This window comes from Schistocerca piceifrons, chromosome 1 (genome assembly GCF_021461385.2).
Source record: "Schistocerca piceifrons isolate TAMUIC-IGC-003096 chromosome 1, iqSchPice1.1, whole genome shotgun sequence".
NCBI classification, from domain to species: Eukaryota; Metazoa; Arthropoda; class Insecta; order Orthoptera; family Acrididae; genus Schistocerca; species Schistocerca piceifrons.
Window position 1 is genome coordinate 992,103,306 of NC_060138.1, and position 27,734 is coordinate 992,131,039.

At 37.3% G+C, this 27,734-nt stretch overlaps 1 protein-coding gene across 2 annotated transcripts; it reads right to left on the reverse strand.

Moving 5' to 3' along the window:
• LOC124778419 (heterogeneous nuclear ribonucleoprotein H-like) lies at positions 1-27,734 on the reverse strand. 2 transcript variants are annotated; one of them, XM_047253645.1, is made up of 9 exons: positions 27,606-27,734; positions 26,867-26,975; positions 11,830-11,988; positions 7,211-7,354; positions 6,123-6,261; positions 2,486-2,661; positions 1,191-1,465; positions 995-1,114; positions 1-869 (listed from the first exon to the last, which is right to left on the reverse strand). In XM_047253645.1, exons 1-9 carry the CDS (start codon positions 27,651-27,653, stop codon positions 678-680), a joined length of 1,362 nt encoding a protein of 453 aa, XP_047109601.1. In that variant the 5' UTR covers positions 27,654-27,734; the 3' UTR covers positions 1-677. The 2 variants fall into 2 exon arrangements, with proteins under 2 accessions (XP_047109601.1, XP_047109609.1); XM_047253653.1 differs by having other exon boundaries at positions 27,669-27,731.

Here is a 27,734-nt window from a genome sequence, read left to right on the forward strand (position 1 = left end):
AATCTTTAACAGTCTTTATTGTATCTTCAGTACATGTGAAGTTGCTATTTATTCTTTTGTTTCCATAGCCTTCGCCAATTCTGAAGTAGTTATGATCCAGTTTGAAATACTCACCCAACCTGTCTGATCTTCTGAATATGTCAATGGCTACAATAGTAGGAATCATGCCACATACACTGTAAATCGTTACCAGCCTCCAATTCCTTGTTTATCTACTTTCTCACTGAGTGTTATGAGTAAAGTAATTAACATTAACTACACAAACATCAATTGTCAGTTTCCCTAATACAGATCCACAGTATCTACTACTGACCATTCAGTCTCAGCACACTGAAGACATTACAGTTATCAGACTTCAATTTATGGCTGTTTTACAGATGGAATGTACAATTTAACAATTTGTGTTGTGTGTAGTACCAAACTTTATCTTTGTGCCAAAGTAACAAACACTAGTGTTGCACCACTAATTTTACTGGCTTACAGCTAAACTTATACAGCACAAACTAATTCAACCACAACTGAAGTGGACTAAACTTCAAAGTGCACTGAAGAGAACACTGACTCAGCAAAACAGTAGCAATAACAGAAAGAAGTGTCTGACCTTAAAAGTCTCTCACAACTTGTGAAACTTTGAGAAATTCTCTATTGAGAACCAATGTAATAGAAGTGGAGAGTATTTAAAAACGAAACTTTGATCTGCCTCCTCCAAATCCACCACCACCACCTCCGCCACCACCACCTCCGCCAAATCCGCCACCTCCAAATCCACCTCCTCCCATTCCGAAGTTGCCTCCTCCCATACCTCCAGAACCACCAGGTGAAGAATTCAGGAACAGTTCAATGTAACGATGTTGCATGTGTCCTTTGTCCTAGACACACATCATAATTCATATCATACCAACCAAAATAATGAGTTTTTGACTATCAAATTACATTGCAAATCATATTATGAAGAATATACCTAGGAAAGTTAGTGTTTAGCAGAAAAATTTACCTTTGACATTGCTTTTAATGCTTCATCATGTGTTGCAAATTCAACATCTGCTTCTCCTGACGCACGGCCACTGTTGTCGTATAGGAGCCTAATATTGACTGGTACAACTGGCCTGAAAAACTTTTAGAAAAAAAGCCATTTCAGTACACAGGCCTACAACAGAACAAGTTAGAACACAATAAGAGTAATTACTTACATCAGCAATATCAGCCTGTGTTGCACGGAATGGCAGACCTCTCATGTGTATACAGTGGCCACCACCACCTCCACCACCATTCCAGTTTCCACCTCCACCAGAACGTCCTCCGCGTCCCATACCCATGTTGCCAAATCCACCTGAATTCATACTCATGTTGAAGCTACTGCTACCACGACCACCCATGTTACCTCTCATTCCAGGTCCTCCACTCCCACCCCATGATGAATTCATGCCCCATGGACTTGGACCATCATCGAAGTCACCAAAACCACCTATAACGCAAAAACAAGCATGACTGCACAACAATTCTCCATCTACAAATAAAAACAAATAATCAGCAACTCTGCAATAACATTTGTCTGATGCCTGGATCTTATTTTTTCATACTGGAAAAATTTGGTTTGATTTGTGGTCTGAAATCTGATGACCATTTCAAAGTAAAAAAAGACTTTTTGATAAAATATAAAACTATGTTGAAGTAATTTTCTTGTTCAACTACACAATGAAACAAGTAATTATGTATTATGGTGCCTGCAACAATCAATCCCAATACAATTTGTCCTATTGGGAACAAGATCAAAAAATAATATCTGGTGGAAACCACTAGTCAAATTTATGAAGGTGAATACATGCCACAAAACCTACAGCAAATATGAAAAATGCAGAGCGCTAATACCCACAAGATTTCCCACATAAATGATAAGAACATTGAAGTTGTCAACATGAAAGATGCTGCAAGTTTTCACATTTGACTGAAAGCAGAATTATGTGATAAATCCCAGACAGTGATTCAATAAATTCAAAACAAATATAGGAAATGTAATTTTCACATTTGACAATTTACAACAAAAAAAGAATGAGCAAAACAATAAATGTTTAGTCCACTTTAGAAATTTATGGTTTCATCACTGACTGACATACATTAAATACAAACAAGTCGTAACTAAATCACTTATGAAGGAAGTAGTAATCATATATTACATCTCTCGAAGAAATTTAGGCACACAAAACAGCAATCCTACATTAATTAGGAAAGATTCAGCAGTTTTTACACAGATATGCAACAAGGTTTCTAATAAACACATTAGAGACTTGAAGTGAATATATTTTATATTAATAAATGTACATTAACAATGAATGGCATGTGTTACCAAAACCTGAATCCTGTTTAGATAACTATAATTTTAAAAATTTTCTGTTCTTTACCATTTTAAAAATGACAATGCACTATCTAATTTAACTGCCAAATTTAACACATGCAGCTAAAAAGCAAAACAAGAACAAGTGATTACCTTTGAAACTCCGAGATCCTCTACCCATATTATTATAGCGATTTATGCCACCAAATCTATCACCACGATCGTAAGGAGCTGGACGCTGGTTGAAACCTCCTGGTCCTAAAGGACGCATTTTTGGGCCAATAGCGGCACGCACTTCAGAAAGGCTGCTGCGGAATATTTCTATGTACCTGCATGTAACAGATTTGAAGGATGAGACGACATTCAAAAACAAAAGAAATCATAAAAATGAGAAAAAATAAGTATTTGGTTATTTGTGCTATCTTACTGTGTACCTACTAACACCCTAAGAAAAAATATATGTATACTGGCAGTAACCAACTCTATTCTTCTACACACTGTTTACAATGGACGTCTGTTTATTCAAGGAACTTACACGAAGTGTTCCTTTTATTTTTTAAAACTGACATCTACTCATTTCAAGTATACTGCAAAAAAACTACCAGGAAATGGTCCAGAATGAAATAAGCTTCATTCAAAACCATCTATCTAAACTCAGCTGAACAACTATACAACTGTGATCTGGCTAAATGAATAATGAAGTTGTAAAATCACTGCAGTTTTCAACAGCTTATAATCCAAATGCTTTATTTCACACTTAGATACACTCAAAGTAAATTCCACCCACCTTTAACAGAGCCTGATGATTAGCTCAAAACAGAGGCCAATTTTTTGGGTCAAGTTGTCCTAAGTTTTGCTTACACATTTTCCAAAAGTTACTTACGTAGTACCTTAAGCTGACGTTACTAAGAGAATCATCACTTTGTACACCAAAAATTTGGCCTCACGAGCTCAGCTCCCGCCCATTCATCACTTGGATCCATTGTCTTGCATGGCCCCACCCCCAACTGGCCCATAAGGAACCCTTGGGTGTGTCCCTCTGGTGATTCATCTTAAAAGTAATGAATTTCTACCAACATTCCACATTAGAGTTTCAATTCATTCAACAGTGTAGTGTCTACTTTTTACACAATTTAATGAAACACCAAAATTAAGCCTATTTTTTAATATTAACATCTGTACATATTAACTGCCTTATGCATTTAATACCAGAGCATTTTTTTGCATCTACATAGTGGGATCTTAATCAGCAGGAAAACTACAGCATGCCTTACACAACTGGATGTAAACAGGAATGTGCCCAAGTAGAACAGGGTTACTGGCAAACAAAAATCCTCAATATGCAAATGTGAAGCAGGAAAAGCTGGCAATTACATTTCAAGAACTATTACCATGATCCAGCTTAAAAGCTGAGAAATTCCTTCCTTAGCCACTTCTTTACAATTTTTAAAAATTATTATAAAAACACTTGGTATTTAATATTTAAACATTTTCAGGTAAGGAGCTTAACAACCAGGACAAGAAACATTCAACACTAAGTGAAGCCTATTCAATAACACAACAATGGTTTAGAAAAGGTTCTACCTGCAAAAATTTTTCCATGCAAAACTGTTACGTAACAAAGCAGCTCCAAAGTAAATTTAAACATTATGAATTTTACACTAATAAAAACACTTGTGTACAAATGCTGGGCAATATTTAAAACCCTGTATTTCTTCTCGCAATTATTACCTCAAACCATCATAAATTCTATGGGACTGACCACCACCTATTCTGCCGACTTGGAATATCGACTGTGTACGAGAGTCACATGGTGGTCCCTTGCATTTTTCAGAATACAGCTTTCCACAATATAACTTGCAATTTTAGTTTCTGTAATGGAAAGTACACAATCTGGCATGAACACACACCAAAGAAGCCATGCGCAGAAAGCAACCACCCAAGTCTTTTATTCAGTAACTTTAAAACAGCCCGTTCACTTCACTGTTCACAATAATTCACTGTTTTAAACTAATAGAGGCCACTGTTTCAGCACACATTTCTAATCCACCTCCAAATGTGAGCATAACTACAGAGTCCACAATCCTGCTTTATCCTGTAAGGCACAGTGCAGTTTTCCTACTTGTATCTGTAGCCAGTATGTAGTGCATAAAATAAAGACAAATTGCACTCTCATATTTTCAAAATACTACTGTGTGTCAGCCAATATAATTTGCACAGAACACTGAAATACAGAATTGTGTTGAAATGACACAGCCATTAGCTTAAAACGCGAGGAATACACAAAAGTATGAAATAGCAAAGTCGCGTATGTGTATCATCCACATGTGACAAAGGGAAACTTTACCAAATGTTTACTGTAACAACAAAACAAGATAAAGGTGCCACATAGGTGACCAATCAGCTTTAAGATGCAGAATTATTCCAGTGTTCAACGCAATATGAAATTTACTACAGGTGCAACCCACTTTGTGGACAACATTCATAACTAAGATCCACACGATCCACTTTGCTAGAGACATCTAGTATGGTGTAACAGCAATTACACTTAAGTGAAACAACATGTAAATATCAGAATTACTGCCATAAATAATACTGTTAAATAACAGCACACCAAAAATTTACAGGGTTGTTTCACAGCACCAATAAGTTACAGCCACAAGTTGTTTTGCACAAAGGCACTGACTAATAACAACTGCTAATTAGTTCCTGTATACAAAGGGATAATGACTGTTAGAAAACCAAAGTATGTGGTTTTAAATTCATCACATACACATTAAGAATTTCCTTATGATCTGTGACCCACTGCCTTAGTGTCAATGCATCATGATAACCTAAGTCACTTCAAGCGTAACAGCTTAAGTGTATTCTGTGCACTGTACCAATATTATTGGAAGCTAAATTCACTGTAGAAACTGAACACGTGAATTATTTGAAACCGAGACAATTTCTGGAGTATTTCAATTTTGGAAAGCTTAGGTCATTTCTAAACTACAGCTGTGAGGAAGACTGTAACAAGTGATAATTGTACATAGGGTGGCATCTGCAAGAATATAAGCATGCAGCATTAAGCCAAAGACGGATTATTACGTACATTATTAGCTACAAACGCTTGTGTGAGTAACAACAGTAAAAACATGGCGTTCACAATGTTAAGACACTTCTAAGTATAAGAAAATGAGACATTGCAAACATAATTACAGTGTTTTCAATATAAAAATGTAAATGAAATGATACAAGCATATGACAATATGAATGGTTTTTAATTTGCAAAACTGGATTAAATTCCGAAACATATCATTAATGAAGTAGTGTGTGATGTGTGGACTATAGTTTGAATGTTTTCTAATTACATGGCATACTGAAAAATACCACTTGTTAAATTACAAGGAAATTTTAAAATACATAATCAACAAGTGATAAATTACAACAGATTCCAGATACAAGTAATATTAAAAAAATATTTCATTTGAGCCAGTAGGTATTCACAACTTTACCTTACCTGCATATAAAACTATACCTGGAATTTACATCTAGTAAGGATCTGAAATTACTGCCTACTGCACAAGGAGAAGCCATAGGAAGGATTACATTGCTTAATATGATATTGCTGGTAAATACTTACTCAGTAATTTCAGATCCTTACAGTTTGACTTTTGAAAATAAATCCCAGTTATGAAATAAGTAAATGAATTAAAGATTAAAAGAGTGATACTGTATACCATAGAATAGGAGGTTGGGGTTCAGCCCACCCAGCCCTCCCTTCCATTGCATTGCACACGTTCCCCACCTGTGTCCTATTTTATCCTTGTGTTTCTGCAGAGCTTTCTCTGCCACTTCTTTGTTAACAAACTGTACGTAAGCCTCCCCAGTACTCCTTCCCGTGAAGTCAGTCGGTAGGGATATCCCGTTGGGTACTATCTCCAACCCTACCCAACCAATAAACAATATGCCCAGAATCAACACACAACAAAAGCATGTAAAACCTTTAGCAATAAAATATTATTCAGAAATAAAAGGGGCATTTGCAAAGATTTTATTTTAAGCAATATTTCAAACAGTGAATCATACATTCTGAAGTTCCTGTAATACAAATTTTATACACGACATTACCCATGATCACTTACTGTAAGAAGGCTCTTATCATACTACTTTTAACCAAAATGTTACACAGCAACTTTTTCAATTCAGTTGAATATGATATTATGTGAAATTTATGTGCAGAGGATCTACAAAAATATTTCTTTGGACTTCAGTATTCAGAACATAAACACAAGAGTAACAACTGTGAGGAACTTCAGGAAAATATGATCCTACTGTTGCCCATACAGACAGTTACTTTTCTGTGCCACTTGCCACATATCTAACACCAAGTACTTCAATACATCTCTTCAACCAATTAATAGCAATCTGTTTTCATGTGTCAAATTTACATTACTTGAAGATAAGAAATAAACAGGAAAAGAAGCAAGGACTGGATGAAGGAAGAGAATAATAAAGGAAGTACAACTAGGCCTTACAACTGAAGTATAGAGAGGAAAAATATAACATTCACATTTCAGATTCCACAGTCTGTAGATTTATAAAGTGTTAATGAATACCACCTTCATCTACAAGTCACTGCTTTAAAAACAAATCTTTGCAAACAACCCCAACAAGCTTAAAACAAATAATACAATACTGTCAAAATAAAACACTCAAAAGATTTGTCCTTCATAATTAAGCCAACTAACATTCAATTTTCGAGGCAATCAAAATTACGCAATCGGTGAGCACATTTCTCTAGAAGATTACAGTGATTACTAAAACCACAAATTATCTTAATAAATATGAACACAAATAATTTCAAAAACAAGCTACTACTAAATTAAGTCATACCTGAGAAAAACTGAGCTATTTCCTCCTTAGAACAGCCAAATGGTAGGCCACGAAGTCTAACACAACCATCATCCATAGCATTTTCCAAATTTAGTCCACTGCGTTTTACAACCCACTCCATTTCTGACCGCTTAACTTTAAACACTGTAAAAACGGCAACATTTCAATATTTCATTATAATTACTTTGCAAACACACTGTACTTCACCTCTGTAACAGCATTGTTGTTGATTTAACTATTCTCCTAAAAATTGGTATAAAATGATAACATGAAAAAGTTATGATACTATTTCATAACTACTATAACTTTAGAAGGGAGAGAACTCTTCCAAAAGTAAAAATCAACTGTCACAGTGAATTTATTCCTGAATTAACTGTTCACTTGCAAAGCTTTAAAAATCATGTAAAAAAAAGACAGGGAACAGAAAATTTATGAGCCCTTTTATACTATATGCTCATGAAAATACCAAGAAAGGTTGGATTTCTGACGTCACCTGTCAAAGATGGCATGGGAAAGTTCGGCCTGCAGAAGTGGCAGTTTGGTCTTTATATTTCCCAAAGGAAACTTTAAACACTTGCTTGAAATAATCTGGAGGAAACAACAGTAACTGTGATGTAACTTGCCTGAAAAGGTTTGTAACATACTGAAATGTTGCTTCCAATGAACATTCAACAGTGCTGCTTGTGTGAGGCACTTCAATGAACTTCACTACAATCACATGAGAATTTAACATTCTACTGACTAACCTAACACTAAATGAGGGGAAGAGGGGAGGGAGGGTAGGGGGCATCATTTATCACCACTGCTTTTCTCAATGATGCAATGATAATTTTTTGTATTTCTGATTGACAAATACTGTAAAGTACACTCCAATAAGATCCCAGTATAACCACTGGACAAGATTTTAATGTTTATCATCATTTTCAATTAATTGCTTGCTATTTTCAATTGAAAGGACTTAAGCCTCTCAGGAAAGAAGTTGCATGATGAAAACATGTCCAGTCACATGAATAGAAACCAATTAGCCAAATTCTGTTCTCTAACCAAAGCCTTCAAGTAGCTTGTTTTCAGCTTTACAAGGTATCACACACAGAGGAATGCTACAAAACAAACACCCATCCTTTTACTAAGGCACAAGGAGGTGTGTTTAGTATTTCTTTTACTCACCACCTACAAAAGCAACTTTAACAGTAATTTTTCACTCCATTAATGGAGTTTAAGTGTTATCTATTAGTCCCGCTAAATCACTATGCCAGCTTTCAAGAAAGCAGAACTGTCAAAAAGCTATGCATCCCACAGAACACTCCCAAATGACCAATTTCACCTCTCCTATTGAATTTTAATTACAGTTCCTAGAAGAGTGACATTCAGTTTCAACACAATAGCACTTCTATGAGTGGGATTTCTACCTTGAACATTCCTACTGACACTACCCTTTTTATTTGCACATTTCATAGTGCAATTTCCTGTCACGACATCTTTTAAAGAACTCAAAATCACGACCAAATAGTTCACTGATTTTTTACAAGAAAGTCCAGCCAAGGAACTTTTTAAAAGTATAACCTAGAAATCTCCCAAACATTCCATTTTCGTCAATTAACAAAAATTTCATCTGCACTAGGTGATCCACTATTGGGGAATTCCTTCAATCAGTCCAGGTAAAACTATCATTTCTATCTACATCATACTTCCGAACCCATCTACCAGTGCATGGCAAAGGGTACTTCCAGTACGTTAATGGATCCCCCTTCCCAGTCTTCCCTGTTCCAACTGCGAATGGCGCCATCACAGAAAATGTTACCATTATGTCTACACTAATTGCATTATATTGTGATGAATTCCACACTGTGGAAGTTTTATGTAGTGATGGCCAGCCAAAGAAGAAAGCTTAAACGTGTTTGATTCCATGGGAATGATTGTACCCCACGACTGAGGTAACCCAGGACAAAAAGGTCAGCATCAGTAATACTGTCTTTTTAATGCAGAAGAGTTCAGCTAACAGCACAACTGTCATCAGTGTATTATAGGTAGTCACGTGGGTTACATATGCACTGATGACAGCTTCATTGTTTTCTGAAATCTTGATGTGCAATAAAAATTATGTTAAGACTGATATTGACCTTTCTGTCCTAAAAAACTTACAGTTCAGCAGAAGCTGACAAATGTTTGTGATGACAGCCCTAATGTTGAACTATTCAACATGGCAACAAAATACAATTGGCCACCATCACCTTTGTGCAGTAAATACAGCATAATTAGCAAGCATTCCTGAATGTTGAAACTCATGGCTCTTCTGCACTATAAAGTGACAGCATTTGTCCATCATTAAAATGAGCCTCCACAGATTCCATTTGAATGTACAGTTATTAGTTTCAAATCGAAATATGTTTAGTTAAAGTGTGCATGCTATATTCAGTTTTCCACTCGGTTCTCAAGTCTGGCATTCTGTATAGGATCTGTTATGGTAAAGTGACAATGGAAGATGACTTGACAATTACTTGCAGCCGTGTTGCTTCTTTAATTCTTTCTGAAAAGCAGATCAATTTTTTTCTTCTTCAGTATACCACCAGGAACCATACGAAGATCCAGAACGTTCCAGTTTTTATACTGAAACATGTACACAGCCACCCATCTCTGCACTACCCCCTCGACATTGGAATATTAAACATTCTGTACCCAATGTTCATGAAGATTCCTGAAACCTTCAATAAATCCAAATGTTCCTTTTTTTCATTAAAGTAATGATGGCAACAGACTGAATTCATCTGACAGGTGGAAACACGACTGTGAAAGTTGTACAACTACCAGAGGGAACAATGCAGTTTGTCGCCAAATACTGGTCTCTCTCAGACTTACGAAACACCCTCTTTCTAATAAAATGGCTTCATGAAATGAGAAGTGGAAACATTCCCAGAGTGGAAATTTATTACAACAGGAAGTCCAGGAATGAAGATTTTCAGCACATGAAGATTTCAGGGCAGTGAATGGTTGGCAGTACAGAAAAAAAGTTATAATCACCATTACCAAAATTTAAGTGATGGAAGTAGAATTGGAAAGTATTTAACAGTTAAAGGCAAATACTTTGCCATGACTAATAACCAACACAAGCCCAGAAATATTTCTTTATGCCTGATGGAAGCAGGTTCTAGTTTTTCCCCTCAAAAACACTCATACAATTAAGAGGGGAAAGTATCATGGAAGCAAAAAACAGTGATGGCCTTATTTGTTAATAGTGACAACAGTGAAATCTGAAGCCACTAATAACAGAAAACATCTCAACTCCCAATGATCCTCTCGATCTTGGCATAATTCATTCCATGGAAGTCAAATATGGAATAGCCGCTGTGCAGAAGTTAACTTCATTCCTTGAAAGAAAGGTGGTAGTAAGAATGAATATTTGACAGGCTGTGAATGTTTGTTGCTGCCTGGAGAGGTATACCAACATGCTGTTGAACCTGCTGGCTGTTGGTCAGTATCAGCTGCCAGAGATTTCCCCCAACGTTACAGGTAGGTAGGTATACCAGCAAGTGTGACTTTTCCGAACACCGTTGTGATGGTGACATACTGACTTTGGCACATCAAAGGGAGGACCAAGGCTTCAATAAAGAATCAAGCAGGGCTGGTAGCATGTAGGGAAGATGGTTTAATTTAGCAAGTTTTGTTGCCGCTGTTAGAAACTAATTTTCCTCATTCAGTGTAGATGAGTTAGTTCTAGCAAATATTAAACAGAGCAATAACACCAAGTGTTTTACACTGGCAAGAAAAAAATGAACTGCACTTCCCTACTTTTTAAAATTAAAACAATTGATAATATTTAAGGAAAGTTAATTTATGTGGATTCGTATGGCTATACTGTTACTTCAGCCCAATATAATGGGAAGTGTGCAGCATAAACATAAGAATCCTAACTGATTACGTCATTTCATTAGCATATTAGAGGTAAACCGTATGTCCTGTTTAGGATACCCCATTTTATAAAAAATATTTTGGTTCCCAGAAACTGTTAAAAAAATAGGTTTTACTGCACATCACACATGGACTGGTAACCAAACACATACCATTACCTCAACTACAAGTAATTAGATCTACATTGTACTGAGATCTCCCATAGCAATGAAGTTGCACACTAAATTCAAATGCAGATCTGTGAGGTAACATGTTCATGTATGATTCACACACTTGTTGCATCAAGCAAACCGAAGTACATCGTCAGGAGAGTCAGGAGGAAACCAACCAAACCCCTCGAAAACCTGATTCCTTAACTGGTCACCTACCACAACAAGAAAACAGTTTCTGCACATATTGTTTAAATTAAACTGCTTACCTGGTTAAGACATGAGAATTATGAACCAATAAAAATTTGATTAAATTAAACTGTTTATCTAGTTAAGACATGACAATTATGTTTTATTTCATACTCTACATCACTGTTATAACATTACAGGAGTAATAACATTGAAAACATGAGAGAAGTCTTCAAATGCATAACAATAAATATTTAAAGATCTTATGAGTAGATGGAAAGTTCAGATGCAAGATCATTGCACTTTTGTACAAGTTTCTCCTCAGTAATATTTTCATTGGAACCCTTGTTTATTAGCTCATAAAAATGTTCTTACCTTCTATATATCTGTGTCCAATGTGATCTCTGTCCTTTTTGCAAGCCTTCTCTATGTCCTCATCACTTTCCATCTCCACATATGCCTCACCACTCGGGCGCCCTTCCCTGGACATTGTCATGTGTATTCCAAGCTTGCCGTCTTTGATACGACAATCATCTGAAACAATTTTTTCCTTCTCTTGTACTAACAACAAAATTTCTACAAAAAGACTTATTTGAAACCACCATATGTTACAACTGCCAGATAGAGTGACCCTGTTCTTAATATAGTGTAAAATTTATTCATTTACGTAACACATTTACAACGATATAAAATTCGTAAACTTAATACCACAGAAAACGTTAACTCATACATACAGATGTAAATATAAACTAAAGGGTTTAATGAGAATACAACCACAGCGTGTCATGGCCTTGCTGAAGGAACCACATATGCACATACAATGATATTTAAGAAACCACATGAAACCAAAATTAAGAAGGTATTGCAGTGTGGAAAATAAACATTTTGATAAGGGTAATTACTTTAGAATTAAATGACTGTCACAAGAACATTCAGTTAACATTTTCACACAGCCAATTAGTGAGACCTAATCTTACATTTAATAACTAACTTTTTAATGAAGAAAGCTAGGGGTTTACCATCCCACCAACTGTGAGGTCATCTGCCACAGATAATAAGCCCACACTGAGGAATGAAATTGGCCAAGTCCTTCTCAAAATAACCATATAAGCATTTGCCTGAAGCTATTTGAAAATGCCACAGAAAAACTGAACTAGAAGTCTGAAAAAGATTTGAAATTCTGTTCTAAATATGATTCCAATGTTACACCACATCACTACCGTATCTGGTTTTAATGGTATCGAGATTATCTCATGAAAAAAAAAAAAGTGAAACTCATGTTGAGGTAGTCAACTGTATTACCAAGTGAAATCATATGTGAGGAAACATTATAAAGAGCATTGCAAAAGGTTTAAAAGAGTCCCCCCATCAGGATACAAGTGGCATACTATTTCATTTCGAATGGGATGAGTGGTTTCTTCTGAACAATAGATTTCCTCCTCTAGTCTATCAGGAAGATTAAATGACCTGTGAAAGTGTTTTCACTAACTGAATATAATTCATAGAACACAAAAAAAATAAATTTAATAGGACATGAGTCAACAGCTCATATTCTGAACACTTTGCAGACATATTGCTAACTAGCAAACACCTTTGCAGATATTTTATAACAAGATATTCCCACACTTCCCACGGAACAAGCATCCCTCCAGCACAACAGGAGTCCACAGGCAACTAAGACTACCTGCCACACAGGACACTCAGCTGCAGATTATGGATGGATGTGCGTGCGCACACGCATGCACAAAAACAGTCTGACAACTGCTGGACTGCACATCAGTTGTTTGTCCACCCTCATCCACAAGCACCCAGTTGTCTAAGTGGTTATTCAAGCTGCAAGCTGCATATGATTGGTCACAAACTGCATGCAAAAGTAATATTTCCATTTATATTGTATAGGACAATGAACCCTGTATCAGTGTGGGGGGTTAATCCCTGATGCCTAAATAAAATGTTGCGTTTTTCTGAAATATATATGACAAAACCCCCCCATGAACCATGGACCTTGCCGTTGGTGGGGAGGCTTGCGTGCCTCAGCGATACAGATAGCCGTACCGTAGGTGCAACCACAACGGAGGGGTATATGTTGAGAGGCCAGACAAACGTGTGGTTCCTGAAGAGGGGCAGCAGCCTTTTCAGTAGTTGCAAGGGCAACAGTATGGATGATTGACTGATCTGGCCTTGTAACAATAACCAAAACGGCCTTGCTGTGCTGGTACTGCGAACGGCTGAAAGCAAGGGGAAACTACAGCTGTAATTTTTCCCGAGGGCATGCAGCTTTACTGTACGATTAAATGATGATGGCGTCCTCTTGGGTAAAATATTCCGGAGGTAAAATGATGGCATCCTCTTGGGTAAAATATTCCGGAGGTAAAATAGTCCCCCATTCGGATCTCCAGACGGGGACCACTCAAGAGGATGTCGTTATCAGGAGAAAGAAAACTGGCGTTCTACGGATCGGAGCGTGGAATGTCAGATCCCTTAATCGGGCAGGTAGGTTAGAAAATTTAAAAAGGGAAATGGATAGGTTGAAGTTAGATATAGTGGGAATTAGTGAAGTTCGGTGGCAGGAGGAACAAGACTTCTGGTTAGGTGAGTACAGGGTTATAAATACAAAATCAAATAGGGGTAATGCAGGAGTAGGTTTAATAATGAATAGGAAAATAGGAATGCGAGTAAGCTACTACAAACAGCATAGTGAACGCATTATTGTGGCCAAGATAGATACGAAGCCCACGCCTACTACAGTAGTACAAGTTTATATGCCAACTAGCTCTGGAGATGACGAAGAAATTGAAGAAATGTATGATGAAATAAAATAAATTATTCAGATTGTGAAGGGAGACGAAAATTTAATAGTCATGGGTGACTGGAATTCGAGTGTAGGAAAAGGGAGAGAAGATTCTTCTACCTTGCCCAATTTAGGTTTTCTTGTGGATGTGATAATCACTTCCAAAAACGTGATGAAAACATAAGAGTGTCACAAACTGCAACAAATGAATGCAACAGTTTCACAGTCGCACAGTTTTCCCTGTGCTCTGCCAAAACATGTTTTTAACGTTTTCAAATTTTTCTGTGTGTAGACTGTCAAATCCTGCATATGTCCAAGCAAATCTGAACTTGTCCTGGAATTTTGGAGAGCGAAGTTGATTATGTGTGAGTGGCTGAACTTTGATAATTGACCCCATTTTTCCTGACGCACTGCAATTCAGAATGACATTCGGCATTTGCGCAAGTACCCTATTCACCTGTTGCTGAACTTGCGGTCCAAATACACCATTTTTTCCCTGCAAACATAAATAAAAAGTAGGCAAAAGAAATCCTGCTTTGTTCAGAGCATATTGTATGGTATAACTATGTGAAGTGGCATGTAGCTGGTCTACAGTACATTCCGTGTCGCCTTCAACTAACAAAAACGTGCGGGTCAATTTCATTTCATAGTTAAAACCGGACTGATCTGTCTTGATAATATATGCGTCTTCATAATGTTGGAATCTGACTTTAGTATCTGTAACAAACGTCTTTGAACACTCTAGAAGTTCTTCCAGTTTATTCGCGTAGTTCTTGCTTACATATTTCGTAATCTTCCTGCTCGTAATTTTGTATTTTCTTTTGAACGTGACAAGCCAATGAAATGAAGCCTTGAAGTCCAGGCCAATTTGTTTAGCGTAATGCAATCCCCAAATCTGTAGGTCTGTATCATGCACTGCACTTAATTCATTTCTGGCTTTAATAAATTGTCGGTATACATGGTATTCTAGTTTGCTGAACTTCTGTCTTCAGGTTCCACCTCGTTCCACAACTTCTTTGCAATATTTAATTGCACTTTTTCCTCCATCCCTTTAAATTTCTTAAATTTGTTACCTCACTCCATAATCTATATTTGTGTCTTAATTGGTTTGGACAGTACCCGGTATTGGAGCATTTCCTTCACGTAACCCAAAGAAATACCATCAGATTGAAGACCCAGTATTTCCTGTGTTCTTCATACGGATTGTCAACAATCTCATCATCTGGTACATACAGCCCCACAGCAATCAACAATATCATCACCACACGTACTGTTTATCAACAAATGTAGAAAATAATCATACAAATGTTCCCTTAAGGAACTTTCCAATTCCTTACAGTTCGGAAAATATTCATTGACCTTGTTACTGAATTTGCGAGCTATATTTGCTGGATTCATATTGCCCACGAAATACATCTCACGCATTTAATGCACTCTTGTCCAAAGTAGTGGACAGTCAACTGCCAGCCAGGGACCCTCATTAGCTTCCGTGCGCTGTAGTTGACTGACGTGTGTTTCGATATTTGTTTAGGTGTAGCGTACCCATACTATGGCGCAGTTACCTCACATTAGACGGATGGACAGATAATAATTGTCTGAAAATAAAAAATTAAACTTTTCACTCGAGGGAAGACTTGAACCAAGGACCTATCCTTTATGTTGCCTACGTTGCGCATGGACTACTCAGTTTGTATATTTTGCTTATTTTTTCATAGTTCCACACAACTACTTCCTGTTTTCTCAATTTATCTGTGTTCAGTTTTTCAAGGCCTATCCACTGTGCCAACTTATAACTAAATCTGAGGGGGTGTGATGGGGAGGTTCCCTAGTGAGAACTGGGTTTCCATCTGAGCTCTTGATATTCATAGAAATTCTCTTTTCTTCAAAGGTCTCTAATTTTCCTGTACACAGTATTGATCTTGCACCTAGTGACATAAGCCTCTACATCCTTGCATTTGTCCTCTAGCCATCCCTACTTAGCCGTTTTACACTTCATGTCAATCTCATTTTTGAGACGTTTGTATTCCTTTTGTCTGCTTCATTTACTGCATCTTTATGTTTTCTCCTTTCATCAATTAAATTCAATGTCTCTTCTGTTACCCAAAGATTTCTGTTAGCCCTCATCTTTTTACCTACTTGATCCTCTGCTACCTTCACTATTTCATCTCTCGCAGCTACCCATTCTTCTTCTACGCTATTTCTTTCCCCTGTTCCTGTCAATCGTTCCCTAATACTCTCTGAAACACACTACAACCTCTGGTTCTTTCAATTTATCCAGGTCCCGTCTCCTTAAATTCCTACCTTTTTGCAGTTTTAATCTACAGTTCATAACCAATAGATTGTGGTAAGAGTCCACATCCGCACCTGGAAGGTCTTATAATTTAAAACCTGGTTTCTAAGTATCTTTCTTACCATTATATAATTATCTGAAACCTTCCAGTGCCTCAAAGCCTCCCATGTATACAATCTTATTTCATGATTCTTAAACCAAGTGTTAGCTGTGATTAAGTTATGCTCTGTGCAAATTTCTACCAGGCAGCTTCCTCTCATTCCTTATGCCCAATCCATTTACACTTTATACTTTTCCTTCTCTTCCTTTTCCTACTATCGAATTCCAGTCCCCTATTACTAATTTTCCCTCCCTTCACTATCTGAATAATTTCTTTTATCTTATCATACATTTCTTCAATCTCTTCATCACCTGCGCAGCTAGGGGTGAATATAAACTTTTACTTACTGTGGTAGGTGTGGGCTTTGTGTCTATCTTGGCTACAATAATGGGTTAACTGCGCTGTTCGTAATAGCTGACCCGCACTCCTATTTTTTTATTCATTATTAAACCTACTTCTGCATTACCCCTATTTTATTTTGTATTTATAACCCTTTATTCACCTCACCAGAAGTCTTGTTCCTCGCGCCACCAACTTCACTAATCCTCACTATATCTAGCTTTAACCTATCCATTTCCCCATTTTAATTTTCTAACCTAGCTGCCCGATCAAGACATGTGACATTCCACACTTCGATCCATAGAATGCCAGTTTTTTTCTCCTGATAACATCCTCCAGAGTAGTCCTCACCCGGAGATCCAAATGGACTATTTGACCAAAGTGGACACCATCATCATTTAACCATACACTGAAGCTGCATACGCCTGGGAAAAATTACAGCTATAGTTTCCCCTTGCTTTCAGCAGTAGTATCTGTTTATAATTACATCAGTAGTATATATTAAAATGACAATATAGCGTCCTGTGAATTTCCAATTTACAGAAAAATGTTGAAGTGGAAAAGTTAACTTAAAGTTCATATTTTCATATTAAATTTGTAAGTTTAAGGAAGCCCATTAGCGTGCGGGTGTCAACTAAATTTCAAAACACCAGGAAGGAGCTATAAGTGTTTCAGAAAACAGCTTATTTTGATTGAATCTTGGCAGGGTGCACTAGGTGTTACCGCCTCCCTTTAATCCAGATTTTTAAAGTAAATGATTGGCCATCATTTTCAATTGGAGGCACCACAGATTAATTGTTTATGTCTGAATAGGTGCCTCTTCTGCTGTTTTATTGGCCTATTTATAATATGCTTTTGTTGTTTTGGTTTCTTTGAAGCTAATGCTAAAGGCTTATGCTGTTTCATGAATTATATAGTGCATCTGTTCTAATTAAGTGGCACAGATAAATTTTGGTCTGTTCCAGGATGCATTTGCCGTCTCCGAACTGGTATGGACTAATGTGTGTACTGATGAGCTTTGAATGTCATGCGAGTATCCTTGCAGTTGCTTTAATGGTTTGCTGGAAAGAAAAATTTTTCTTTAACTACCAGCATATTGCTGAAATTATTTTTTAAAAATATTTGTAGCTGGTTTTATAATTCTTTTGGTTGACTTGCTAAAAGGCAGTAAGTTTTCATGGTTTCTGGTAAGAGCTCAAATTACTAAATTCTATCCTAAGAGTTAATTATTTGATGCATGGTTGTGTTTGAATTCTAATTAAAATTATTTGTGCTGCAGGGAACTGCCATTAATAATTTCTTGTATCCATTGCTGGTATGCATTACTTAGGATCGGGCCCCACATACCCATGCCTCGTCTGCTTGCTTAACTGGCTGTTTTACGCTATTTGGAGTGCACATGTTCAGCAGCCCACACTGGTGCATCTTGTTTCCTCCAACTACAGCCACACTACTTACCGTACTTACTCGAATCTAAGCCACACTTTTTTTCCGGTTTTTGTAATCCAAAAAACCACCTGTGGCTTAGAATTGACTGCAAAGTAAGCAGAAGTTCTGAAAAATGTTGGTAGGTGCCGCCACAAGTAACTTCTGCCGTCGAATATATGTAGTACTACAGAGGCATGCTTTGCAGGCACAAAGGTAAATACTGCCGCCAAAACCTCTGCGTCAGTAAATAAATTTTTAAAAAAGGTGGAAGACGAGCTTTTTTCCCTCCGCCCCGAGTTTCGACCACTGCATTTTCATACATTATCCATCTAAGTCAATACAAATTCTGTATTGTTCATCTTCAAATGTTACAGCATTTCAATGTACTACGAAAATCCAACTGGCAAAACTGTTATGGATGTTTGTCAATATGGCCAACTCTACGTTCTGAATTTTTTCCTAACTGTGAGAAGAGATGGTTGCTAATAGGAACTTTTATGAATTGTGAATCACATGCATTATTCTCTTCACCATAAGAATAATACGAATATACACATTTTGCCACGTATTCTTTCATGTTTCCTGCTATCTCATTTAAATTCTGTCTGCCTAATAAACTACGAAACTAGAGTGAGAACAGCAAATGCGGAAGAACATACATATCATGTCATGTTTATATTCGTATTATTCTTATGCGTAATAGTGATACAGTCAGAAATGAAGCACGGCAATTGACTATATTTTTAAATCTAAGATGACTAATTTCTGTGCAGAATGTAATGTATTAAAGAGGTGCCCGCAAAGATTTTCAAACGGAGAAAAATTTTTGCTAAACTCTCGTTCAGAATATCATCTAATATAAACAGTCTATTATTTGGTTCTTCTTGATCATTATCAAAGAAAGCAGCAGTGTAAGTAACAATAAATAGCAGTCTCTTGCCATTGTTTCGTTAATGAGACGATTCCTCTCTCTCTCTCTCTCTCTCTCTCTCTCTCTCTCTCTCTCTCTCTCCCCCCCCCCCCCCACCCTTTTTGTAAGCAACGGTATCACGCACAAAAGCAAGCCATGCTGCAAGTGACGACAGGCTTTAAACACTCATTATCAGAATGTGACAAACGATGCATGACAGTACAGTAATGCATCTTCAGCTTAGAGTGATGTAAACACCTATAACAAAGAGAGCGGCACTTATCAGATCAAAGAAAAATAAGCAATCAATTCAAACCAGATGAAGCACGTGAAAAGGAAGGGTACCCGTATAAATATGGACGGAGCACCTGACACATAGCAATGGCTACCTGGTAAAGCTTAACTGCTAAGCTTACGTCACGAACCAAACTACTGTAGCTGTATCGTCATTCATTCGGCCTAAATTGTCTCTCATTTTACAATGGACCAACTTTGTTTTGATTTAGCCCAAGACTTTTCTCTCCCCTTGAATTTCGAGTCTCAAATTTCAGCTGTGGCTTAGATTCGGGAAAATTTTTTTCCCTTTATTTCGAGTCATTTTTCAGGCGCGGCTTAGATTCGAGTTGAAGTTATACTTGGAATAATTCTGAATTTGTATCCTTTAGCTTGTTGTCTTTGGCTTAAGCTATTTCTGATGTGTATTGGAACCCCAACTTCTGCCTTAATCTGTGTTAAACTTTAAATTTTCTGAATTATTTAAATTTGCATTGAATTTTAAATGGATCTCTCACTGCTTCGCCTTTTAATTAATTTAAAAATAATGCTGAATTGGCTGCCATGTGATTGAAACTGTAAAATAAACATGTATTCTGCTAGTAAATGAAGTGAGTAAAATTGTCACTGGTCCAGCCCTTCCTGTGTTTCCTTGGTTGAATTAAGAGGCCATTATCACTGTTTCAGTGGTGTATGTTAGGGTCCCAGGTCTCATAACCTGGAATCATTTGAAGTGGACCATCATTTGCAAGTAATTGACAAAAAAGGATTTCACTTGATGAAACAGCCTTAAATACGTTACACACTAGCAGTGTAGTGTAATGGTTCAGATGGATTCCTGCGAGCGGAAGATTGTGTTCCAATTTCATCAGGTACTCCGAAATTTCTTATTTGTAAACATTTATCCAAAATATTTTTGTTCAATTAATCTTTAAATATGATTTATTAACTTATAATTATTTGCTGCACCACTTTAATCATTGTATTATGTTTTTTATTTGCTCTCATTTCTCTGTCATTTTTTTTTCATTTGGAAACTGCATGACATTTTAATTATTTTCATTTACCTATTACATTTAAAAGTTTTAAAATGTTGATCTGTTTGTTAAAACGGAAGATAGTGGAGGTGCAATGGTTGAAACATGTAATTACTACAAGAGGGACATTTTCTGTGTGATAGTCATACAAACAAAAAATTCAACTAACTGAGTACTACTCACGCACCAGGGGTTCCACACAAAGTTAACTACGTCAACAGATAGACCATCCATCACAAGAACTGAGAATTTCAACATTTCTTACCTGTTATCGATACCGGCAAGATATGAAAATGAGAAATGTAGATGGCCATATCTTTTTGACTGCACTGACTTAAAAGCTTACATTCATTACACCACCACAGGACACTAGACCTTCGCTGACAAATTTCGATTTGTTACGTCAACTTCCTAAGAAAGAAGTTTTCAGAGGTGAATGGACAGTCGGATAAAATGTGCCAAAAAAATATTTTTTGTATCATATGAATAAAACATAACAATTTTGGGATTTTTCCTTTGGTTGTACTATGGAATCTTGCTTATTGCCGAATTTCACTTTGATTCCATTGGCTTTGAAGCTTCAATTTTTTACAGCACCAAAGGAATGTATACTTTAGTTTGCCTAACCTTCTTGAGAGTTTTTTAACAGTGACAGTGGGACAAGGACAACAAAGGGATTATATAAGGGTTCAGTTTTACCAACTGAGGTGCAGAGCCCTACAAAGCAGATGAAGACTGAAACAAGAGAAGGAACTGTAAATAAAATTCCAGCAACAGGAATGACAATATAAAATGATAACACTGCAGAAATTTAACTGAAGCTGATACATGAAAACAAAATCACATGGACTAGGATTCCAAATGATAAGAGTGGTAGGAAGAAAAAATTAAAATGCAAATTATAAAGTTAATAGATTGATTTAAATGACGTGACAAAGGATTAAAAGTAAAAAATCAATTAACTGAATGACAAAAAATGTGACAAAGGATTAAAAGTAAAAAATCAATTAACTGAATGAGAAAAAATGTGATTTTAACAAAGTTTCAAAAATAGTTTTCAAAGCACCTGAAGAGATTTAAATCCATGACTTTTTGTATGTTAGGACTATCTTTACCATTACACTACACCACTACTCTGCATAACTCACACCTAAGGGCTCAGCAAATCACACGAAATCCCTTTTTGATTATTCACAAATCAGGCACTCATGTTAACTTCAAGGTGTGATACCGTGACTCCTACCCAACATCACTGAACAGGTGGTTTTCAAGAAGTTGATCACACCCCTGGGGACATCTACTTGTCTGTTTCACTTGCACCACTAACTCCCATCTGATCCGGAGTTTGGAAGAGCAATAACAACTTATGGTGCTTGTTGATAAGTGTGTTCGGAAATACGGAAGTGTCCGATCCCGCCCGTCTGCTTTGACCCATGACGTCACAAATATGGCAGAAACGACCACAAACCAAGATTCCAATATGGCACGTATAAAGTCGTTACGTACACTTTATGAGGACGAAAATACATCGAAAAACAAACACCCACAATTTCCAAAAAAGCCTAATGACACTAACGGGAGAAGCACGGGAAATGGGGTGTTTTTGGGTGGGGGCAAACTAAATACAAACAAATTTAGACACCCACCCTCATACAAAACCACGAAAAAAATCGAAATCACAAAACTCCCCAAATACCACTGCACACAATATCATCTGGACTCTGACACTTCCCTTGACCTATACAGCTCAACACCAGCTACCGATCCCATAAATTAGGATAAAACATTTCCCTTGGCCTATATAGCTCAAAAACGTCTCCCGATACCATTACCAACATACATAGCCAGACATTGGGATTGGACACTTCCCTTGACCTGCGCAGTGTTAATTTTATCCATCATACATTCTTGAATAAAAACAACAACCAATTAATTTTACTAAAATTACCACACGACGTACAGCGAACAACACTAAATTAACCTTCACACAAAATCGTTAACTCACTGAAACGAATTCCACTACAAACACAGCCAACACTAACAATTCTTGATAATGAGCAAAAGCAAACTGAGCCCATTACACCACACAAACGAAAACCCTGAACATAGCACCAGAGAGCACAACAAACCACAACACGACGACATCTACAAACACGCCACACTCCAAATCAAACTCCGCGCCATCATGACGTCACACACAACACCCTTACGTCACGGGTCAAAGCCGACGTGTGGGATCGGACGCTTCTGTCGACCCGTGTCTTCTTTGATATTACTACTTGAATATGTGGGGAGACCTTAATTTACTAATATTTTTATGCGGATACACTCACAATGACAGTATTGATATCCTAGCCTTCTACTAACTTCCAGGAGTGTGTCAACCAGAACTAAATCACCCCCACCTTCCCGAGGAAGGTCAAGCATGGACAGTTTCCAATGGTAGACCTAGTCTAACAGCCAATAACAGGGAGGTGACATGTAGACAACATCCAAGATGGTGTACCCAGGCGACAAGACTGCTAAGGCAGGACGGCAAAAAGTCTACACTACCGGCAGCTATACTAGATCAGTCTCTCATGACTGTTGAAGACAACAGCACAAGTCAATGTTTGCTGTTGTTACCATTCAATAAATAAATAACTACATTATGCACCAGCCTTCAGCAGTACTGCAACCTTTGACATTACAATTAGTATTGTTAAAATAAAGGAAATTAAAATCTCTCTTCCATATGGCTACAGGGATTTTATGCCTTCCTATATGGCAATGTAGTAGGATAATAGATCGTTAACACTGTTGTTTTAGATAGACAAATTGTGAAGTGATGGTTGATGGGCTGAGTGCAATCTTCACATTTTTTGTGAAACATTAAGGTAAGGCTCTTTGTTAATGAATGATGTAGGTCATTACACTTCCAGTGGACTGGTGCTAGAGTTCCGGCTCAAACCATTTCTGAATCCAATGACATTTTAACCTAGTTTCCACAAAGTCTTGGATGGACAGCTTCGGATCCATTTCTACAGCTGAAAGCTACACAAGTAATTTTTTTATCTATGACACACACACACACACACACACACACACACACACACACACACCACTGCCCAGACTGTAATGTGGTAGTTCAAACAATTAGAATTTCATCTGCTTTCAATGCATAAAACAAATAATAATGCAGCATCACTGGAAACTGGGAACTCTTTGTACTTCAAGATCACAAGCCACAACATGTGAACTATGTCCTGGAAGCTCTGCGTACTCTGACTTCAACTGGACACTCGCCTGTCCAGCAACTGTGCGGCCTTTGGCAAAGTTTCTTTCTTGATCTAAATAAATTTGTTCAATTTCTTTCTGGGCAATGCAGAAGCAGCATGAAATATCACAGAACTTAAATCACGAGGCATCAATTTTTCATTATCTGAAGGCCTCTGAAAACTAGCGTGGGCTGCCAATCTTGGCCGTTCCTCCAATTCCATCACAAGGAAATATTCCATGTCAATTCCACAGAAATTCCACTCCGTAGCTATAGCAAAGTCATTTTCATGCAGGAATAAAGTTACAAAATTCTTGTATTGGGCAGCAAACCCATGACAAGTATGGTACGCAGAGGATACGATGGCTGATGTCCAATGACTAGTTTTGGACGATGGGGTGGGTGACTTCATTTATTTGTTCAGGGGAGGCAGACAAGCATTTGCCAACTTTTGGGTGGTTAGCAATGACAGAATTGATGCACATGGTCTAGAATCTTTCTCCAACAATTTTACAGACACTATGTTGTTGTTGTTGTTGTCGTCGTCTTCAGCCCTGAGACTGGTTTGATGCAGCTCTCCATGCCACTATCCTGTGCAAGCTTTTTCATCTCCCAGTACCTACTGCAACCTACATCCTTCTGAATCTGCTTAGTGTATTCATCTCTTGGTCTCCCTCTACAATTTTTACCCTCCACGCTGCCCTCCAATACTAAATTGGTGATCCATTGAAGCCTCAGAACATGTCCTATCAACCGATCCCTTCTTCTAGTCAAGTTGTGCCACAAACTCCTCTTCTCCCTAATTCTATTCAATACCTCCTCATTAGTTATGTGATCTACCCATCTAATCTTCAGCATTGTTCTGTAGCACATTTTGAAAGCTTCTATTCTCTTTTTGTCTAAACTATTTATCGTCCAAGTTTCACTTCCATACATGGCTACACTGCACACAAATACTTTCAGAAACAAGTTCCTGACAAATCAATACTCAATGTTAACAAATTTTTCTTCAGAAATGCTTTCCTTGCCATTGCCAGTCTACATTTTATATCCTCTCTACTTCGACCATCATCAGTTATTTTGCTCCCCAAATAGCAAAACTCCTTTACTACTTTAAGTGTCTCATTTCCTAATTTAATTCCCTCACCAACACCTGACAATTCGACAACATTCCATTATCCTTGTTTTGCTTTTGTTGATGTTCATCTTATACCCTCCTAACAAGACTAACAAGACACCATTAAAAAAAAAACATTTTTGCTTTACTTGTAGCCGGGTCAACAGAAGCGTCCGATCCCACGTGTCGGCTTTGACCCGTGACGTAAGGGTGTGTTGTGTGTGACGTCATGACGGCGTGGAGTTTGGTTTGAGTGTGGCTGTCTCCAGTTCTGTTTTATCTTATTTTATTTACTTTTCTGATCTGTTCGTTCTATCTCGTGAGATTTTTTTTTAAATTTAAAAACACTTATTGCTTATTTTAATTATCTGTTTCCTCCAATTTCTGTTTTAGTTTATTATATTTATCTTTCTGATCTGTTCGTTCTATCCCGTGAGATTTTATTTTTAAAAAGACAAAAAACACTAATCAGCTACTGAAGCATCTTTATCTTCTATGGGTTGCAGGGGTTACAACCCCTGGGGAGGTGGGTGGGTATTGATGCATGGCTGTCTTCACTTACACGTTGTAGCTACGCAAGGCGTCTAAATTTGTTTATATTTAGTTTGCCCCTACCCAAAACACCCCATTTCCCGCACTTGTCCCGTTAGTGTCATTAGGCTTCTTGTGGAAAGTGTGTGTGTTTTTGTTTCCGCCATATTTGTGACGTCATGGGTCAAAGCAGACGGGCGGGATCGGACGCTTCCGTATTTCCTTGTAGCTTTATATGTCAGGTGTGAAATATCCACAACATTCGTCCCATTTCATAAACAGTGAGATATCAAAATGAGATTTTGGCAAATTATAGCACCCACAGGGTATTTTGCCAGTTATTATGCAAAACCGCCATCTATCGTGTTATTCCACTAACTACAGACTTTTTTGATGAAAGATGTAATTTTTCATGCTGTTATAAGCTAGTGAAACAAAAAATGCTATGGGTTTTGGAACATAAGTGAAAACATTACACATTTATTATGCACCAAGGATGCACTTTATCATAAGATGCTGACCTTAATTTAGTGAGGAACAGAAGGAAAGCTAATAAATCACTGTCTCAGAATTCTTTCACAGCTGCACCTGCACAGCATGTTAGTGAGGCGAGACTGTAAATTCCGCCGATTTTTGGCAAAATAAGCAAACTTTAACATGGCAACAAGGGAAATGTTTAAATTATCCTTATCAAGTGAATATTTTACAAAATATTTGTGTTAATATGGATGCCAATTCCCAGCACTCAACGGTCATTGCCAATATCAGCACACTATGCCAGCAATGCCAGTAAAATTTAACCCATTACGCTCCCCACTGACCTTTCTAAAACAATCGTCCAACTTACTGACTTCAACCCCATAAACAACAACTGTACAAATGCCAAGAGAAATACATGGGCCAACATTTACTGTTCACATTTGATATCAAAACTGGAAAACAAATTCTGAATTTTCAGCTTAATGTAATTCCAACAACAGTTTGCATTATCAACTTTCCAAGGTGAAACAACATATCTTCCTGCTGACTAAACCTTGAAAAGACATTTCTAACATTAAATGGATGTATGGCCTGATGTATTCAAAAATAAAAGTAAGTGCTTGAAGTAAAACTAAATCTACAGCAACGTAAATGTATGACAACATTGTTATGTGCTGGTATTCGCCAATCTCAAACTCAGAAGCAGTTCCGGCCTTTAACAATAATTCTATTTAATGTTCACTCACGTCACATGCAACTAAGCTACGACTACATGCACAAAAAGCCCTACACTCTCGTCCACTTGATCTCAGAAAGTAACATACGCTTAATGCAGGTAAACTATCTTTCAAGATACTCACTGAAAAATTGTAAAATTTCGTCGACCGTAGTCGACCATGGCAAGCCACGCAGTTTAACAACATAAGCCTCGTCGTCATGATCACCAGAGCCAGACATCTTTCTTTCCGGCTGAAAATAAATTTTGCACACTGAGAAAATCATTCATCCAACACTAAAATACTCTTGCTACAATTAACACACATAATCTCACATCCTACGCTAACGTATCCACACGAACATCTGAAGCAGTACGAACATATCGAAGGCATAAACCAATGTACAATATAATTTCTCATTGGCCAATACAAATATTCGTAAGAGAAAAGCTTTGTGTAAATCCTGACACGTTGACAAAGCTTAGAAAGCAGAACACTGATTTAACACTTTTCGAAAACCTTTAGTTGGGCAAAATATTTCATATCTCAACAAAACGGGAAATAAATTGTGCACAAGATCCAATGCCTTTAACATGCGGCATTTTGCTGCTTCATGCATTTCAATATTTCACAAAACTTAGCTGGAAATCCTCCAGACTGATCAGATTCTTGGATTTTAAGCTACACGAAATCTTAATACTTATGAAGAATATATTGGGTTCCTTAATAGGAATACGAAAACCGTTATGGCTGTTTCACCCGCACCCGTAGCCGACCACTTACGCATTACAAGATATGTTTTTCTTAGTCGATCAATTTTGTTACGTAATAAACGAATTCTTCCAACATTCATCATTCACAAATAATTACAATAATGCCATACCTTTACTTCAGATTTCATATCCCCATCAGTACTACGAGTTTCCTCCATGAGTAAAATACCTACGTTCGATTAAGATGGCGACTCTACAGGACCGGGAAGATCGAAGATTTCCACAAGAATGGCGTCAAC

Coding starts and splice junctions, on each gene's coding strand:
- LOC124778419 (XM_047253645.1), bottom strand. CDS start 27,653: ATGGAGGAAACTCGTAGTACTGATGGGGATATGAAATCTGAAGTAAAG. Junction 7,355..11,829: donor TGGACACAGATATATAGAAG/GTAAGAACATTT, acceptor CCGTTTTTACAG/TGTTTAAAGTTAAGCGGTCA. Junction 1,466..2,485: donor AGGATCTCGGAGTTTCAAAG/GTAATCACTTGT, acceptor TTTGCGTTATAG/GTGGTTTTGGTGACTTCGAT.